This window comes from Macaca mulatta, chromosome 3 (assembly GCF_049350105.2).
Source record: "Macaca mulatta isolate MMU2019108-1 chromosome 3, T2T-MMU8v2.0, whole genome shotgun sequence".
Taxonomy (NCBI): Eukaryota; Metazoa; Chordata; class Mammalia; order Primates; family Cercopithecidae; genus Macaca; species Macaca mulatta.
Window position 1 is genome coordinate 45,497,501 of NC_133408.1, and position 19,441 is coordinate 45,516,941.

Consider the following 19,441-nt stretch of genomic DNA (forward strand, 5'->3'; position numbering starts at 1 on the left):
TAAGAATGAAGCCAGGTCACCTTTTCACTCCCCAATGCTAAGTAAGGAAGAATCTGTCATTACTGAGAACACTGATACTTACAACCAGGCTTCTCCCATTTATCCAATTCCCTGCAGTGAGAATGGCGGTGATAGTGCTTTCTTCACCAGGCTTTATCCCCACGATAAATACACTGACAATGGCACGTTTTCGTTTTCTAACACTGGAGACTATCCAGGGTTGGCTAAAGTGTCAGTGTTCTCATTTACAATGCCAGAGCTGTGATTTTTGGGGGCAAGATTCTTTTACCTTAAAAGGCATTATCCAGACTTAATAAAGCAGCAGGCTAGGCAAACATCAACAGCCACTAACATCACAAAAAGACATGCACATGTGCCTCCTCACTGGTGAAATGCTCCAGCAAAACACAACAGGCAAACCAGCAAAACAGCAAGAGACTCTGAGCAGGGCCTGAGGTCTAACTACCAATTTACAGAAACACAGGAGACATGGGGGAACGCAGAAAGGACGCCATCAGCAAAACCCAGATGGGGGACCCCCCCAAGACAAATGACTGGTTCTTCTACAAAGAGACTGCTAAGGACAAGAGGCAGAGGGGAGACCTGCAGCCAGAAAAGGCCTCATGAGGCCTGTCCACCAATTACAATGTATGTAGCTGACTTGGGTCTAGATTCAAACAACTACACTGTCAACCATTTTTCTTTGCTTTTTTTGAGACAGGGTCTCTGTCACCCAGGCTGGAGTACAGTGGTATGATCATGGTTCACAGCAGCCTCGAACTTCTGGGTTCAAGCGATCCTCCCATCACAGCCTCCTGAACAGCTGGGATTATAGACATGTGCCACAGTACCTGGCTAATTTTTATATTTTTTGTATATGTAGGGTTTTGCTATGTTGCCCAGGTTGGTCTAAAACTCCTGGGCTAAAGTGATCCTCCCGCCTTGGCCTCCCAAAGTGTTGGAATTACACAGACATGAGCCATTGCACTGCCTCAAAGACATTCTGAATGAAGTTTCAAAAGCTAGCATTCCTAAACCAAACCATGCCACTGTAGTCCACAACGAGGCAGGTGTATGTTCCCAGACTCCTCAAGGCTCACGCAAAGGTCCGGGGCAGGCGCATTTTAGAAGCGCATCCATTTCACGTCATTGCGAGACTCCGCCTGAGCACCACTTACAGCTGAACAAAGGCCCCGGACACAGGGGATGGGGCCTGGCTCCTTTCGCCAAAGCAAGACAGCTCCTGGAGCGAGGGGTGCAGACACCACCACCCGGCCTCCTCCCCTTCACCCACAGGCCTCACGCCAGGGCGCACTAACCTCGGCCAACCCAGCCCGGGAGTGACGTCCAGCCGCGCTGCTCCCCGCCCCACCATCACCTCAACTTGTGTTATTCTCTGCATGGCTTCTAGTGTCGATGTTGTTGCTGATTTTTTATTGTCTGCTTCCTATCACTAGAACAGAAGTTCCGAAGAGGCAGAGTCTGGCCTTGTTCTCCTCTATCGGGAGAGCCTGCACCAGGGCCTGGTGCCCAGCAGACATGCGCGGTGGCGGGAGTGGATGAATTGGTTCCCGGAGCCCAGGCCCTCCATGCTGGGCCCCCAGAGGCACGTTAGGGTTATCTTTCAGGGTTATCTTTAGCCTTAAACCCTGTGCCTAGAGGGTTTAGGGTTAAAGATAACATCCGTAGTGCCTGGAAGTAAAGACTTTCTGAAGAAAGATGAAGTTACCCCTTTGAACCTAAGCCTCTCTTCAGAAAATAAGAAAATGAAAGAAAATGGCGATTCAATGGCTGAAAGACTGCAGCCAGGCAGGAGAGAGAAGAAACCTAATAAAATCTAGCGAACTAGGGGCGACCGTGTGTAAACTGTCACTGACAAGATAGAGTCCACATGAAAGAAGGGCTGAAGTCAAGGAGGTGAAAGGCTGCATGACAAAGAAGGGAATCTAGGCCGGGCGCGGTGGCTCAAGCCTGTAATCCCAGCACTTTGGGAGGCCGAGACGGGCGGATCACGAGGTCAGGAGATCGAGACCATCCTGGCTAACACGGTGAAACCCCGTCTCTACCAAAAAATACAAAAAACTAGCCGGGCGAGGTGGCGGGCGCCTGTAGTCCCAGCTACTCGGGAGGCTGAGGCAGGAGAATGGCGTGAACCCGGGAGGCGGAGCTTGCAGTGAGCTGAGATCCAGCCACTGCACTCCAGCCTGGGCGACACAGCGAGACTTGAGACTCCGTCTCAAAAACAAAAAGAAGGGAATCTAGAGGATCAAAGGCGGCAAGGCCCCTCCTCCCTCCTCCCGGGGCACACCACCCTCCCACTAGGGGCAGAGCAGAGCAAGGCAGTCACCGCGGGAACAGCAACCTGTGCCTCCCCGATGGCGAGTCCAGGACACAGGACGCCCCGCCGTGGCTTTACTCACAGGAGCTGTGGTCTCGGGCTTGGACGCTGGGGCCTTAAAGGTGGATGTCGTCCTGGCCGCGTCTGCTCTCCTGTCGGCAGCTGCCCCCATGGACAAGCATTCCAAGTAGTCAGGTGGGGGGATGACAACACTGCTGTTCTCAGACAAGTTCACGGTGCTGATGCTTCTCACCGGCGCGGGGCTCAAACCCAAAAAGGACACAGCACATGTTAGATAATGTCTCACCACCAAGCCCCAAACATCCTCCGTGTCCCTGACCAAGGACAACAGGAACGGTACGTCACCAATCAAAACCTGATCTTGATCTCGCATACACAGGCACACACAGTACATATATCAATACAAAACACTGTTATTTTTTAATATTTTTGCAACAGTCTCACTCTGTCACCCAGGCTGGAATGCAATGGCATGATCTCGGCTCACTGCAACCTCCGCCTCCCAGGTCCAAGTGACTCTCCTGCTTCAGCCTCCCAAGTAGCTGGGATTACAGGTGCACGCCAGTGTGCCCAGCTATTTTTTTGTATTTTTAATTGTGATGGGGTTTCACCATATTCACCAGGCTGGTCTCGAACTTCTGACCTCAAAGTGATCCACCCGCCCCAGCTGGGATTACAGGCGTGAGCCACCACACCCGGCCTAAAACACTGTAATGTTTTTAGCGGTTTATAAACATATCCTCACAATTTTTTTTTTTTTTTTTTTGAGAAGGGGTTTCACTCTTACTGCCCAGGGTGGAGTGCAGTGGCGGGATCTCGGCTCACTGCAACATCCGCCTCCCCGGTTCAAGTGATTCTCCTGCCTCAGCCTCCCAAGTAGCTGGGACTACAGGCGCCTGCCACTATGCCCGGCTAATTTTTTAATATTTTTTTTTAGTAGAGACAGGGTTTCATTATGTTGGCCAGGCTGGTCTTGAACTCTTGACCTCAGGTGATCTGCCTGCCTCAGCCCCCCAAAGTGCTGGGATTATAGGCATGAGCCCCTGTGCCTGGCCAAAAAATTCTTTAAAAGACATGACAAAAGGAGAGGAAACCTTTTAAATTAGGGGCTGGCTCTTGATTGATTTAATCTAAGGAAAGAAATTGGAGACTAGCAAAAGCTGGAGTGAGCAATGAGCTAAGAGTTAAAAAAAAAAATGTAAAAACTTGAAATTTTAACATCCTAAAAATGTTATTCAGTTTTTCTTCCCCAGTACAATGGCATTTTAGCTATTCTGCTAGGAATGAAGATTGCAGACAGCATCAGACCTTGGGGGAATGCAACGTCAGACCTGGAGGCCTTCTACTTGGCTAGCCGGATGAGTTATGGGGGTTTCATGAACTTCGATCCTCCCACCTCAGCCTCCAGAGTAGATGGGACAATGGGCATATGCCACTATGCCCTGGCTAATTATTTATTTTTTTGTAGAGATGGGGGTCTTGCTATGTTGTGCAGGCTGATCTTGAACTTGTGGCCTCAAGTAATCCTCCTGCCTTCATATCCCAAAGTGCTGGGATTACAGGCATGAGCCACCATGCCCGGCCAGCATCCTCATTTTTTAAAGTGGGGGCCCACCTCATGGGGCTGCTGTGAGAATTAAATGAGCAAATCAATGCAAAGCCCTCTGGACAGTCTCTGGGCAGTAACTACTGTTATGATCTGATCTGGAATACGGATTTGGGGGTTTTTGGCATGGAGGTGCTCAGCGAAGTCCAACAGTGTATTTCAAGCCATGGGAGTGGACGAGATGGCCCAGCACAGGCAGGAAGGACGGACCAAGGGTGACCCCCAAGAACACTCATGTTTAGTTGATGGGCGGAAGAAGGGTGCAAAGAGCTGATGAAGCAGAAGACAAACAGAGCACAGGTCAAGCACCCAGGGTCAGAGAACATTCCAGAAAAAGCATACAACAGCGTTAAGGGCTGTAAGATAAGGACGGTAAGATAAGCGTATGATAAGGACAGAAAACACATGCCTTGGGTTTAGCGACCAGGAGGTATGGAGGACAGGGAGGGAGTTTCAGAGGGCTGCAGGACTGCGGGGAATAGGTGGCCTGGGCTGGGTCTCCTCACGGCAGCAAAACTCGGGGACAAAAGAAATCATAGCAGACAGCACCGTGAGCCACAGTCTCATCTCTGACTAGTCCATGAGAGCTGAGGCTTAGGGCAGGGACTGCGACAGAGCTACACAGTGGTGTGTTATGGAAACCTCAGGGCAGGGGTTTCTGTCACTGGGAGACATCAGTCATGTTCAGGGCTACCTTGGTGTGGGCACAGTCACTGCTTCGGTCTCATTTTCTTCCAGCAACTTCGTGTATGACGACGGGAACCAACCCCTCCTACCGGCAAAGAGGGAGAAAAGATGCTATCAGCAGTAGACAAGTGGATGGCAACCTCCCTGAACAGCCTGAGAGCTCAGGGCAGACCGGTCCCTGGCTCCAGAAAGGCCCACATGTGGAGTAAATGAAATTAAGGCTTTTAATAGATAAATATGGATTTTCACATACACTGAACCATGTGTATTGTTAACAATTTTTCTTTTTTCTTTTCTTTTTTTTTTTTTTTTAATTTAATAGAGACAGGGGTCTCGCTCTGTTGCCCAGGCTGGAGGGCAGTGATGCGATCATAGCTCACAGCAGCCTCGAACTCCTGGGCTCAAGCAATCGTCCTGCCTCAGCATCCGAGTAGCTGCGACTAGATGTGTACACCACCATGCCTAGCTAAAAAGCAATATATGTTGTATGTATGACATTAATTTGATTTGGATTACCCTTTTTTCATATTGGTTTTATTTAATACATCGCAACAATCTGTCTAGAAAACTGACAAGCTAGTTACAGGAAGGCTTGTGCACATAATTATGGCTGAAATTAAGAGGATTGCATTCAAACTATGTGCTAAACCTTAACAAAGTATATACGATATGCAGATTATCCTCAATAAAGCACATGACAATTTTATTTAATTTTTTTTTTTTGAGACGGAGTCTTGCTCTATCACCCAAGGCTGGAGTGCAGTGGCGCAATCTCGGCTCACTGCAACCTCCACCTCCCAGGTTCAATCCCAGATTTTCCTGCCTCAGCCTCCTGAGTAGCTGGGATGACAGGCGCCTGCCACCACGCCTAGCTAATTTTTGTATTTTTAGTAGAGACGGGGTTTCACCATGTTGGCCAGGCTGGTCTGGAGCTCCTGACCTCAGGTGATCTGCCCGCCTCAGCCTCCCAAAGTGCTGGGATTACAGGCATGAGCCACTGCACTGGCCAAATGCTAAATTTTTTTAAAAAACAAAAGACTGTTTAAATTACTTTCAGAGAGGTGACTTCCTATGCTCTAATAACTATGCATGCACCAAGTGTATCTCTACACGCTCAGATACACAGAAAATAGCCTGGGATCGAGTAACTTAACTAAACTAGAAATAAGCCATAAACTTAACTTTGGCTAAAACGAGAGCATGTCCACAAAGACAATTTGCAGCCTGGCTGTTCTGGAAGGCAGGGGCCGTCTGGAGCCCTGCCGGGACCATCACACCCAGACTTACGCCTTGGACACGTCGTGTTCTCCATAAAGCCAGCCATCCTTCTCCTCGGGGATGAGCAGCGTGATGACGTCTCCCTGTGCGAAGCTGAGTAAGGTCTTGTTGGCGCCCGCAGTGTGCGGGAAGATGGTCTTCACTTTCTGCTTCTTCATCATGTTCAGTCCCGTTGCAACCGAAACTGATCGCTGTAAACTGGGATCTTCGGAAGTACCTGTTGGAGGGAATATAGCAGTAATGGCTTTTCAAAGCATGAGAATCAACAGGCACATTCCAATGAGCAAACCCCAGGAATCCACCTGTTCTCATCTTGTTAACAACGCTCCTTCCACGGAAACCGACCCTGTCCTATTTCCTCGCCTTGATCATTGCCCAGAAGGGGCAGGGACTGTTGAGAAACAGAGGCAGCATGTAGCCTGAAGGCTTGTACCGTGCAGAAGAGGATCCCTGCGGCTGCGGGCTCTTTTCCAGGCCCAAGGACAAGGTGGCGTGTGCTGGGTTGATCTGCACTCTGCTTTGGCCAGGATGGCTCTCCTTAGAGAGGCAAACGGCTCCGATGCCAAACTGCCCTCACAATTCCAATCACAAAGGCAGGCTAGGGCCACAGTTCAAACCCAATTGCTAATGTCCACAAAGAAAAGCAGCAAGCTGGAAATGCAGTCGGTCTTGCCATGCTGGCCGCTCAGCTTCTCACCCCCGGGCCTAAGAAGGACGAGGTGAGGATGAGTTGCGTTTACAGAGTCCTCACCAGGTGCCAGTCACCGATCTCAATGTCTCACAGCTGCCATCCCGCCAGGCTCCAAGGAGGAAGGAACTACTGTTATCCACAGGACAGACCCCACAGCTGGCAAGTGGCTGGGCCAGGAACCAGTTAGGGCAGTTTCGTCCCATACACTCTACTCAGGGGCATGAGGCTGTGCTGTTCATGTCTCCATTCAAACACAGGCTGATATTTCCACTCCAGGGAAAAAAAGGTAGGAAAAAAAATATGTATATACATTTGAGACAGAGTCTCACTCTGTTGCCCAGGCTGGAGTGCAGTGGCAGGATCATAGTTCACTGCAGCCTGGACTTCCCAGGCTTAAAGGATCCTCCCTCCTCAGCCTCCTAAGTAGCTGGGACTACAGGCACACACCGCCATTCCAGGCTCATTTTTAATTTTTGTTTTGTAGAGACGGTGTCTTGCTATGTTGCCCAGCCTGATCTTGACCTCCTGGCCTCAAGTGATCCTCCCACCTTGGCCTCCCAAAGTGCTGGGACTACAGGTGTGAGCCACTGCTTCTGGCCCTTTTTTTTCCCATTCAAATTTTCCCAGGCTAGTAATACAGCAAGCATCTTTAACTTAAAACAATGCAAGATCTCTTTCTGCTTCGTTCTTGCAGATTCTTCACGATTACAATATAAACCTTGTGCCCCTTAACCTGCCACTCTCTACCTCACTGGTGTTGAACCCACCAGCAATTTTCTTTCTTTCTTGAGACGGAGTCTCACTCTGTACCCCAAGCTGGAGTGTAGTGGCGTGATCTCGGCTCACTGCAACCTCCACCTCCCGGGTTCAAGCGATTCTCCTGCCTCAGCCTCCTGAGCAGCTGTGATTACAGGTACGTGCCACCATGCTCAGCTAATTTTTGTATTTTTAGTAGAGACGGGGTTTCATCACCATAGTGGCCAGGCTGGTCTCGAACTCCTGACCTCGAGATCCACCTGCCTCGGCCTCCCAAAGTGCTGGGATTACAGGTGTGAGCCACCATGTCCAGCCCTCCACCAGCAAATTTCATTCTGCTTTTACCAATAAGAACCAGAGTCATCTGAATCACTGGGATGCATAGAGTATTATAAACTTTAACTGTGTATTTTAGTTAACTGACAGGACTTCCTTCAAAGGCAAATCCCTACAGACCATCATCTTCCTCTGCTGGGCCATCCTAGTCATCATTCTGGAAAACTCTATTCTTTTGCCCAATAGCTTGGGACACTCTGGTCCAGGGCTCTCTCTCACCAACAGCTTGACTGCCACAACCTTCACAGCATGGGGCCTGTGACACACCCCAAGTGGATGGGTTGGGGCCATGGCACAGGTCTCAAGGGTCCTGGGTTATAAGGATGTGCAGAAGGACGGGGTCTGACCAGTGAAGCAGCCGGCAACATCTGCAGACAGTAACTGGCTCCAACTTTTGTTTTTGTCACTGTGTCACCCAGGCTGGGGTGCAGTGGCGCAACCTCGGCTCATTGCAACCTCCGCCTCCTGGGTTCAAGTGATTCTTGTATCTCAGCCTCCTGAGTAGGTGGGATTACAGGTGTGAGCTACGACGCCCAGCTAAATTTTAGTATTTTTAGTAGAGACAGGGTTTCACTATGTTGGCCAGGCTGGTCTCAAACTTCTGGCCTCAAGCGATCCGCCCGCCTCGGCCTCCCTGAGTGCTGGGATTACAGGCATGAGCCACTGCGTCTGGCCCCAGCTTGTTGAAATATAGTCAACAAAATTAAGCAATCCAAGTTAGAACTTAAGTTCTTCAACAGAGCATGAGGTGCTCTATTAGAGATGATGAAAAACACTGATTAGAATTCAAACCAGCTGGGCGTGGTGGCACACACCTGTAATCCCAGCACTTTGGGAGGCTGAGGCAGGTGGATCACCTGAGGTCAGCAGTTCGAGACCAGCCTGGCCAACATGGTGAGGCCCTGTCTCTACTAAAAATACAAAAATTAGCCAGGCGTGGTGGTACATGCTTGCAGTCTCAGCTACTTGGGAAGCTGAGGCAGGAGAATCGCTTGAACCTGGGAGGCGGAGGTTGCAGTGAGCTGAGATCGTGCCACTGCACTCCAGCCTGGATGACAGAGTGAGACTTGATTTCGGGGAAAAAAAAAAAAAAAATCAAACCAAGCTTATTGGTAAGCTTAATAATCATAATTTTGTCATGTTGATAATTATGAAGTGCTGGGAAGGGAAGAGCGTGGCCCCTTTAAATGATATGGAACTGGGGAAGGAAAGTGCTGGGTAGAGGAGGGTGTGGTCTCTGGCTAGGGTTCCACCCTCATGGACCTAGGTGAGGACAGGCATTTCCCGCCCAAATGTTGCATTTCCCGCCCAAATGTTGCATTTCCCAAGACCACCCTGGCCTGCCACACCCCCATCCTGTACCTATAAAAACCCTCAAGACCCTAAGCAGGCAGACATGCAAGCTGCTGGACGTTGAAAGGAGCCTGTCGCTGGAGGAACACACACAGTGGCTAGGCATCGAGAGGGAGGCACCGACAGGCTCCAGCATGCTGGCAGGCCACTGACCAGCAGAACGACACAGGGTTTGGCTGCAACAGTTGGTCAAGGCCACTGAGTGGCCCGACTCCAGGGGAAAACCTTCCCACTCTATCCCCTCCTGACTCCCCCCATCTGCTGAGAGCTGCCTCCACTCAATAAAACCTTGCACTGATTCTCCGAGCTCCCGTGTGACCCGATTCTTCCGGTACACCAAGGTAAGAACCCGGGATACTGAAAACCCTCTTTCCCTGTGACAAGGTACAGGGTGTAATTGAGTTGGTTAACACAAGCCACCTATAGGCTCAAACTAAAACGGAAAGAGCACACGGTAACATGCGCCCCCTGGGGCTTCAGCTGTAAATGGTCGTCCCTAGACACTGCTGTGACATGGGAACCCCACAGCCTGACCGTCTGTCTACGCCCCTAGAGGTCTGAGCGCCGGGCCACTGAAGACACGAGCCACATCCCCATCACAGGCCCTGCAAGGGGGACAAGGGAATCTTTCCCATTTCAGTGTGAACTTTTATAGCTTATTTTATTGCAGAAAAAAGTTTTATTACAATTGCCACCAAATATGGAACACACAGTGAGGCTATGCATGTTTCTTATTGATTGACTGATTGATGGATTGGTTGAGACAGAGTTTTGCATTTGTCACCCAGGCTGGAGTGCAGTAGTGCGATCTCAGCTCACTGCAACCTCTGCCTTCTGGGTTCAAGCGATTCTCCTGCCTCAGCCTCCCAAGTAGCTGGGATTACAGGCAGGCACAACCATGCCCGGCTAATTTTTTGTATTTTTAGTAGTGATGGGGTTTCATCATGTTGGCCAGGCTGGTCTCAAACTCCTGACCTCAGGTGACCCACCTGCCTCGGCCTCCCAAAGGGCTGGGATTACAGGCGTGAGTCACCACGCCTGGCCTCCATTTATTTGTAAATAGGTAATTCTCAACAGTATGTTTACTCTGGATAAACATCAGTCAATGCGTAGAACTGGTGAATGTCAGAGAAATCTATCACTTATAAGAGCACCTCATAGACTAGACCTGTATTTGTTCTGAACTCACGCTCTGCAAAGCCAGGGCTGAACGTAGCCACCATACCTGCTTGTTTACCTCCAGACCTTGCAACACATTTATCCAAAATATTTATTTTACAGCTTATCTTAAAACAAATGTAAAAGGTATCTTCAAATAAATCAGACTGAATCTCTTACCTGTTGAATTATTTATCTTTTGTGAATTCGGTGCAGCCGTGGCTGGGTTATTAAACATATCGATCAAGGGACTGGTATATGCCCTGCCTGAAGGAGCGGGCGGCATCTTTGGTGAGCATTTAGAAAGGGTGTCGTAATCTTTCCTCACCTGTGAAAGATTATTTATTTGTCCAATATTAGTATAACACAGAAATGGAATTACAGATTCCCAAGGCTTTTTAAATCATAGGCTATTTATTTATTTTGAGACAGAGTCTTGCTGTGTTGCCCAGGCTGGAGTGCAGTGGCACCATCTCGGCTCACTGCAACCTCCGCCTCCCGGGTAGCTGGATAATAGGCACGTACCACCACGTCTGGCTATTTTTTGTATTTTTAGTAGAGACGAGGTTTCACCATGTTGGCCAGGCTGGTCTCAAACTTCTGACCTCAAGTGATTTGCCCGCTAAGGCCTCCCAAAGCGCTGGGATTATAGGTGTGAGCCACCGTGCCTAGCCACATTTCAGGAGGTTTGAGATGGGCAGAAAGAGTGGATCCATGTGTTCAAAGTACCTGCTACATCCCAGTCTCCACATAGAGCCCAGGTTCAAAGATCAGCAAACAACAAATGTGTGAATTCATTACTGTGAATACTTTGACGCCTATTTTTTTTTTTTCCTGAAGTACCTTACATTGTGATGAACGCCATGAGAGTGTGTCTAATTTATTCTGAGACACCTATACTTCCTTTCTTGGGAGTAAACTTTGTTGGAATGAGTACAGTTAAAAACAGTAAGGATGGCCGGGTATGGTGGCTCACGCCTGTAACTCCAGCACTTTGGGAGACCAAAGTGGGCAGATCATGAGGTCAGGAGATCGAGACCATCCTGGCTAACACGGTGAAACCCCATCTCTACTAAAAATACAAAAAAATTAGCCAGGTATGGTGGCGGGTGCCTGTAGTCCCAGCTACTCGGTAGGCTGAGGCTGGAGAATGGCATGAACCCAGGAGGCAGAGCTTGCAGTGAGCCAAGATCGCGCCAGTACACTCTAGCCTGGGTGACAGAGCAAGACTCTGTCTCAAAAAACAACAAAAAAAACCGAGTAAGGATAAAATTTCCAAAACAAAGATAATAGCGCCAAACATAGTATAAAACGTGCCCAGCTTGTGGTGGCTCATGCCTATAATCCCAGCACTTTGGCAGGCCAGGGCAGGCAGATCATGAGGTCAGGAGTTTGAGACCAGCCTGACCAACATGGTGAAACCCCATCTCTACTAATAATACAAAAATTAGCCGGGCATGGTGGTGTGTCCCAGTAATCCCAGCTACTCAGGAGGCTGAGGCAGGAGAATTGCTTGAACCCGGGAGGTGGAGGTTGCAGTGAGCCGAGATCGCACCACTGTACTCCAGCCTGGGTGACAGAACAAGAAAGACTCGGCCTCAATAACAAAAGACAAACATGTGCCCAGCTACCTTCACCCCTAAAGGTAAGGGGATAGAGCTGTGAAAAGGTGGTCCTGGAAGTACTAAAGGAGGACCTGTGATTCCCACCAACAAAGGCAAACGCGGCCCAGATCAAGTTAGGAAACACATGATTGAAATCTGGAAGAGAAAACCGGTTCCTACCACATTGCTTCTCTCGATCATGGGTGAAGGCTGAGGCGTTCCGGACACGGGAGTCGAGGCTGGGGTCTTTATTTCTTCGATCATATTCATGATTTTCTCTGGCACTTTGATGGCATCAACACAGGTCTCCTGCCACCGGGGCAGCTTGGAATTCAGTAGTTCTGCAGACTGCAAAGCCAAAAGAAGAAGACTAAAGACAAAGATGATTGTCTGAAGAGCTGAGAAAAATGACATCACGTCATATCGCTGATAACAGAATTACTGGCTTAGCACCAGGAGTGTGGGGGCTCCAGGTTAAACTACTAGGTGAGCACTTTGAGTGCCTAGAGGATCAGCTGTGTCTCACTGGCCGAGAGGGGCAAAGGCTCTGACTCTAAAGGAAATTTCCTGCTCCCTCAGTGTGAATACATAGCATGGGACTAATACGGAGATGGTAAATGGTTAAGAACAAGAACGGAAACGCAAAGGGAGGGAGTGAGCAATCTGTATGAATCCCGTTTTCCCGGTGGCCCCAGAAACGTCAACCATCACTTTTTCCCTCCCACTCCTGTTAAAAGCAGCACCTCCAACACAGGCCACTGGCCCGGGAGTTGGCTCTGACCGATTCAGACATTAGAGAAGTGAATCAGACTGTCCTGAGAGTCTGTCTATGGGGAAGAGGGACCGTGGGTGAGTGGTGGGCAGTGCTGAGGGATGCCCCCCGCACCACAGGCCAAACAAGGCTTTGCAGAGCAGACCTGACCAGCAGGGGCGAGAACCCGCACTCCTGGAGGCAGAGCGCCCCTCCAGCACCCATGAGCCTGGTTCTGCTGACAGCTGGACTCTGAGAGGCCCCCCAAGCGCTTCCAGTGAACACCTTTTCTGAACGGCACTCTGGTTGGAAAAGGGGAGGCAGGGCCTGTCCTGCAGCTGTGTGCATGGCAGTCGCACTGCTTTTACTCAGCTTCTGAGTTTATCAAGAGTGGTGGGGGCTGATGGCAGTCCTGGGGAAGGGCAAAGCCCCCCTCACACCACCCTTGTCCCCAAATGTCACCCTGACACACTAAGTCAGTGCGACGCCACCACTGTCACCCTGACACTCGGCAGCATGGTGGACCAGCTGCTTGGGCCTGCTTCATCCCAACTCCACAGAAAGGACTGGGGCGCTTTAGCTGGATTAAGGGAAGTCATAAAACCAGTTTTCAGATACTTGAAGAAACTTCCAGTATAGAAAGGAGCAGTTTTGGTCTGCATCACTCTATAAAAGCATTACTGGGGACTCATGGTTAAGTCTAAGAAAGACTGCTGATAACTGGAGCTCCCTGAAAAGGGGCCAGGCTGCCTCATGACACGGCGGGGCACCACGCAGGAAGAGAACCTCGAGGTCACCTCTGTCCTCTCCAGCCTGCGACCCCGGTGCCACAGGATGCCCTCACTCTGGGAAGAGAAGATTCTGAAGTGACCTCTACATTCCCGGAACTAGTACAGATGTGCTGTTGACAAGAGTGATCACCTAATACAGCAATTATTTCCTTTGCTGTAACCATTCTGTTCTTTTTTGAGAGAGGATTTTGGCTCTGTCACCCAGGCTGGAGTGCACTGGCACGATCACAGCTCACTGCAACCTCGAACTCCTGGGCTCAAACAATCCTTTCACCTCAGTCACCTGACTAGCTGGGGCCACAGGTGCACACCACCACACCTGGCTAATTAAAACTTTTTTTTTTTTTTTTGGAGAGACAGGGTCTCGCTATGTTGCCCAGGCTGGTCTGGAACTCCTGGGCTCAAGTGATCCTCCTGCCCTGGTTCCCAAAGAGCTGGGATTATAGGCGTGAGCCACTGTGCCTGGCCTGCTGTACGAATTTTAAATCTTATTTAGTTTAGGGAGCTGAATATCCCTTTTTCTTTTTTTTTTTTTTGAGACAGAGTCTTGCTGGAGTGCAGTGGTGCGATCTGGGCTCACTGCAACCTCTGCCTCCTGGGTTCAAGCAATTCTCCTGCCTCAGTCTCCTGAGTAGCTGGGATTACAGGTGCCCACCACCACATATGATTAATTTTTATAGTTTTAGTAGAGACAGGGTTTCACCACGTTGGCCAGGCTGGTCTCAAACTCCTGACCTCAAGTGATTCACCCACCTTGGTCTCCCAGAGTGTTGGGATTACAGGCGTGAGCCACCATGCCCAGTCCTGAATATTCCTTAAAGTTGTAAAAAGTTTATAGAAAACACAACATTTGCATACATACAAGGCCAAGGTATTTTTCCTTTAAAACAAAGACAAAGTTGACTTACATTCAAGCTCTTGCAAAGCTTCTCCTATTTTGGAACACTCTCTAACTTTACTATGAACAAAAATGAATTTCTGACCTCAATCTGCTAGTTTTGGATGTTTACAAAGGCCCAACAGAGTTCATAATGTAAAACAAAGGAAAGGAAATGTGACGTGTGTTGCATAATGATTCCTGGAGGTTCGAACCTCCCAGCTGAGTGTGTTGGAAGGAGGGTGATGAGGTCATTCAGTTGAAGAAACCAGGAACCAACGCAACCAAGAGGAATGAACACATCGCTGAGCCCAGCCGTCCTGAGGTGCGTGAATGGCGGCCCGTGGGCTGGGGCAGAGCTGCCCGTGACCCCCGGACATAGACCCATGAAGGGAGCATCTCAAATTGCCCAGGTGGCGTAGACCTGGGTCCGCTGGGACTCACCGGCAGCCATGGTGAAGACAGTGATGCTGAGGACACATCAGAAAGGGCCTGGGGAAAGCTGACTTGCAGGTGAGAAGAGCAAACGTGCTATTTTTCAACGATGAAGCATTATTTTATGGAGGACTTTAAATATGGATGTATTATTAATTAATTAAACATTATACATGGACATTTGACCATTTCAGCTATATTTCTATAAGTTTATATGTTCATGTTGGCCAAAAATAGTTTCTCTGGAATCTTTTCATTGGCAAAATGGCCCACTGCTTTATATTGGGCCTGTGTGGAAACTGGGTGGCGTGCATGTATGTGTATCTCTGTATGTATGGACTGATTGAGACAGGGTCCTGCTCTGTTGCTCAGGCTGGAGTGCGGTGGCACAATCATAGCTCACTACAGCCTCAACTTCTGAGGCTCAAGGGATCCTCCCACGTCAGCCTCCTGAGTAGCTGGGACTACAGGCACATGCTACTATGCCTGGCTAGTTTTTTTTTTATTTTTTATAGACACAGAGTTCTGCCATGTTGCCCAGGCCCACCTCAGCCTCCCAAAGTGCTGGGATTACAGGCGGGAGCCATGGCCCAGTCTTCTGGGGCATTTAAATATGAAATAAAGTTATTAATACTCAAGGCAATTTGCCACCACACCCACCTGTAAGTGATAATAATGTATGTGGTTTGTAAAGCCACAGTGCTTATCAACCAGAAAGCAGAAGCGCCTCTTCTCTTCAAGCAGAGCTTCTTTGCAACCATCTGCAATGAATTTCTGGATTTCACTCTGACGAGAAGTAACGGTCTCCACGTACTAAAAAAAACGGTAATTACCTAAATATGACATGAGCATCAGATAGCGTGCAGCCTGACGTTTATCTTCTGCCATCTTTATGCCTGCTTTATTTGAATAGTAGAGTAAATACATGAGAGGAAAGAATGCTGTAACCTGACCTAAGTAGATACCATCATTCTCCTTGAGGTCCCTGACTCATGTGCAGAGAGAAGTTGCCCTAGGGCTTGACATTCCCAAGGGGCGATTTGCACAAATATTATTTTGTACTCCAGAGATATGAATGTGTCCTGCTGGAAAGCACCATGTGCTTTGGAACCAGAAAGTTCCTGGTTCAAACCCAGTTCCAAATGCCAACAATACGTGATATGGTTTGGCTGTGTCCCCACCCAAATCTCATCTTGATTTGTAGCTCCCATAGTTCCTATGTGTTCCGGGAGGGGCCTGGTGGGAGGTAACTGATTCATGGGGGCAGGCCTTTCCCGTGCTATTCTTGTGATAGTGAAGAAGTCTCACAAGATCTGGTGGTTTCATAAGGGGTCATTTCCTGCACAAGCTCTCTCTTTGCCTGCTGCCATCCGTGTAAGACGTGACTTGCTCCTCCTTCCCTTCCACCATGATTGTGAGGCCTCCCCAGCCATGTGGAACTGTGAGTTCATTAAACCTCTTTCTTTTGTAAATTGCCCAGTCTCAGGGTATGTCTTTATCAGCAGCATGAAAACAGACTAATAAAATATGATTTAACCTAAGTCTCATTTTTCCCATCTGTACAATGGGAACAGTAACACTGATCATGGAGAACCCCTTCTTTCAGAGCCAGGAGAAAAAGCCCATGTTTTGGCAGGAGGTCACGGATTAATTATACTTAACTCTGGAAAACTCTACAGCCTTCAGCTCTCAGTCAAAATGCTTATTTTTAAAAACTGATAGATTATATTTATATATTTACAGAGCGCACGTGATAATGATAAAGCAGGGTCCTTGGGTGTCCATCACCTCAAGTTCTTATTACTTCTATGTGTTGGGAACATTCCAAGACCTCTCTTCTAACTATTTTGAAATAAACAATGCATTGCCATTAACTATAGTCACCCTACTCTGCTATTGGACACTAGAACTTATTTCTTTTATCCAACTGTATGTTTGGACCCATTAACCAACCTCTCCTTCATCCACCCCCCAGTCAACACACTGACCATCCTCAGCTATCTACAGAATGAAATGTAACCATCATTATACTTCCCAATTCCATGAGATCAACTTCAAAACTCTTCTTTTTTTGAGATGGAGTCTTGCTCTGTCACCCAGGCTGGAGTGCAGTGGCATAATCTCGGCTCACTGCAACCTCTGCCTCCCAAGTTCAAGCAATTCTCCTGCCTCAGCCTCCTGAGTAGCTGGGACTACAGGTACCTGCCATCACCCTAGCTAATTTTTGTACTTTTAGTAGAGGCAAGGTTTCACCACATTGGCCAGGCTGGTCTTGAACTCCTGACCTCATATGATCTCACTGCCTTGGCCTCCCAAAGTGCTGGGATTACATGCGTGAGCCACCGCGCCCGGCCAACCTCCTCTTAAACTGTACAAATTGTCAACAACAAAAGAAAACAAGATATTGCTGAAAAGCTCACCTCAATTTCTTTGTGTTCATATTTGAGTGCGTTTCGGCCTCCTTGGCTTTTCCTTCTGATCTTCTTCAACTCAGCCTGGGATTTCTCCAAAGACTCTAATTTATTCTTGTGTTCTGTTTGGTATCTTTTTAGAGTTGCCTGTAAGTTAAATTGCTGTGCTTATTACCACACAAATTGTCACAGTTGCTTTTGCTCACACTTCCACTGTGTATGGCTCAACAGCGCCCTGACACCCTCACTTCACGGCATCCTCAACGCTGGCTGGGGCCCCAACACCCACACCAGTTCACACCATCCTCCTGCTGGCCGGGGTCCCCACACCCACACTTCACACCATCCTCAGGCTGACCAGGGCCCTCATCCCTCAGTTCACACCATCTCCATGTTGGCTGGGACCCTCATCACACAGTTCACATCATCCTCACACTGCCCAGGGCCCACACTCCTCATTTCACACCATCCTTATGCTGGCTGGGACCATCACCCCGCAGTTCACACCGTCGGCATGTTGGCTGGGACCCTCACCCCGCAGTTCACATCATCCTTACACTGGGGGCCCTCATTTCACACCATTCTTATGCTGGCTGGAGCCCTCACTCTGCAGTTCACACCATCTGCACGATGGCTGGGACCCTCACTCTGAGGTTCACACCATCCACACACTGGTGAGAACCCTCACCCCTCAGTTCACACAGCCCCCTTCATTCAACTTTAATGTCTTGGCTTTGTTCTAAAGGTTACTGCTTAAATGAGGAGCCCTGACCAGAAGGCAGGTCTCTGAGGACATCTTCTCTTTCTTTTATTCCTTCTTTCCTCAAAGGCTTTTTGATGCTGGGTAGTTAACTTTCCTCTGCCACTCAAAGTCTCCAAGTCCCATCCAAAGCACTTAGCCACCAAGGTGGTTGCAGCAAGCCGAGATAGCGCCACTGCACTCTTCGCCTCCCAGGTTCAAGCGATTCTCGTGCCTCAGCCTCTCGAGTAGCTGGGATTACAGGCGCACACCACCACGCCCGGCTGTATTTTTAGTAGAGACAGGGTTTCACCATGTCAGCCAGGCTGGTCTCGAACTCCTGACCTCGGGATCCATCCACCTTGGCCTCCCAAAGTGCTGGGATTACAGGCATGAGCCACCGCACCCAGTGAACACAGGGTCTTAAACAGACCTGCATCAGAATTCAAATTCCTGTTTTCCGTATAATCTGTGAAGTGCAAATAAGAAGGGTGTCTGGCCAGGTGCGGTGGCTCACGTCTCTAATCCCAGCACTTTGGGAGGCTGAGGCGGGTGGATCTCGAGGTCAGAAGTTCGAGACCAGGCTGGCTAATATGGTGAAACTCCATCTCTCTACTAAAAAATACAAAAATCAGTGGGGTGTGGGGGTGAACACCTGTAATCCCAGCTAATTGGGAGGCTGAGGTAGGACAATCACTGGAACCCAGGAGGCGGAGGCTGCAGTGAGCCGAGATTGCGCCACTGCACTTCCAGCCTGGGCAACAGAGCAAGACTCCATCTCAAAAAAAAAAAAAAAAAAAAAAAAAAAAAAAAAGAAGGGTAAAGGATAACAATCAGATACTGCATGTAAATCACTTGGCATGAAACGCACCTTAGCAGCTGTCCCGGTCCTGTGGCCTCCTGCCGGGAGTGTGAAGCCAGGCAGCAGGCCTCACGAGGACCACAGGGGAGGGATGATTTCAGGGCAACTCACACACTCACTGCCACACGGGGTGAGCAGAAAGGGGACTTTGGGTGGCAGGAGAAAGTTAAGTACTCTATAGCAGCAAGGGAAGATGGCAAGAGCCCTCAATACTGGGGCAGCAGGGTCACCCTGAAGGGGACCTGGAGAAACCTGCTGGAATGGACAACAGTGGACAGAGAAGGGGCGCCATGCAGGAGCGGTCTCTGCAGATGGGTCTGGGCGCGTCCGGGCACTCTCCCGCACACCACCCACAGCCTGAAGCGCTGCTGGCTTAGGAAGTGTTATGTCTGCACCAGCTGCAGTGACACAAGCACAGATGTCCTACAGCGTGAATGTGCTCTGTGAAGACAATGCTTTCTGGAAGCAGCGTGATTTCTGGCAATACTTTTTCCTATGTTTTTTTTTTTTTTTTTTTTTTTTGAGATGGAGTCTAGCTCTATCGCTTAGGCTGGAGTGCAGTGGCGCCATCTCGGCTCACTGCAAACTCCGCCTCCCGGGTTCATGCCATTCTCGTGCCTCAGCCTCCTGAGTGGCTGGGATGACAGGTAACGTGCCACCATGCTTGGCTAATTTTTTTTGTATTTTGAGTAGAGATGGGGTTTCACTATGTTGGCCAGGCTGGTCTTGAACTACTGACCTCAAGTG

General features: G+C 49.2%; 1 protein-coding gene across 2 annotated transcripts in view; it reads right to left on the reverse strand.

The window, feature by feature from the left end:
• BAIAP2L1 (BAR/IMD domain containing adaptor protein 2 like 1) overlaps nt 1-19,441 on the reverse strand; it is a 112,957-nt gene that overhangs the window by 10,822 nt on the left and 82,694 nt on the right. For both annotated transcript variants that reach the window (XM_028845539.2, XM_077996182.1), the window contains exons 6-12: nt 17,103-17,240; nt 15,343-15,495; nt 12,009-12,176; nt 10,405-10,552; nt 5,940-6,147; nt 4,660-4,737; nt 2,421-2,601 (exon numbers count right to left, since the gene is read on the reverse strand). In XM_028845539.2, the coding sequence (XP_028701372.1) occupies nt 2,421-2,601; nt 4,660-4,737; nt 5,940-6,147; nt 10,405-10,552; nt 12,009-12,176; nt 15,343-15,495; nt 17,103-17,240 (1,074 nt within the window). The remainder of the gene's footprint in view (nt 1-2,420; nt 2,602-4,659; nt 4,738-5,939; nt 6,148-10,404; nt 10,553-12,008; nt 12,177-15,342; nt 15,496-17,102; nt 17,241-19,441) is intronic.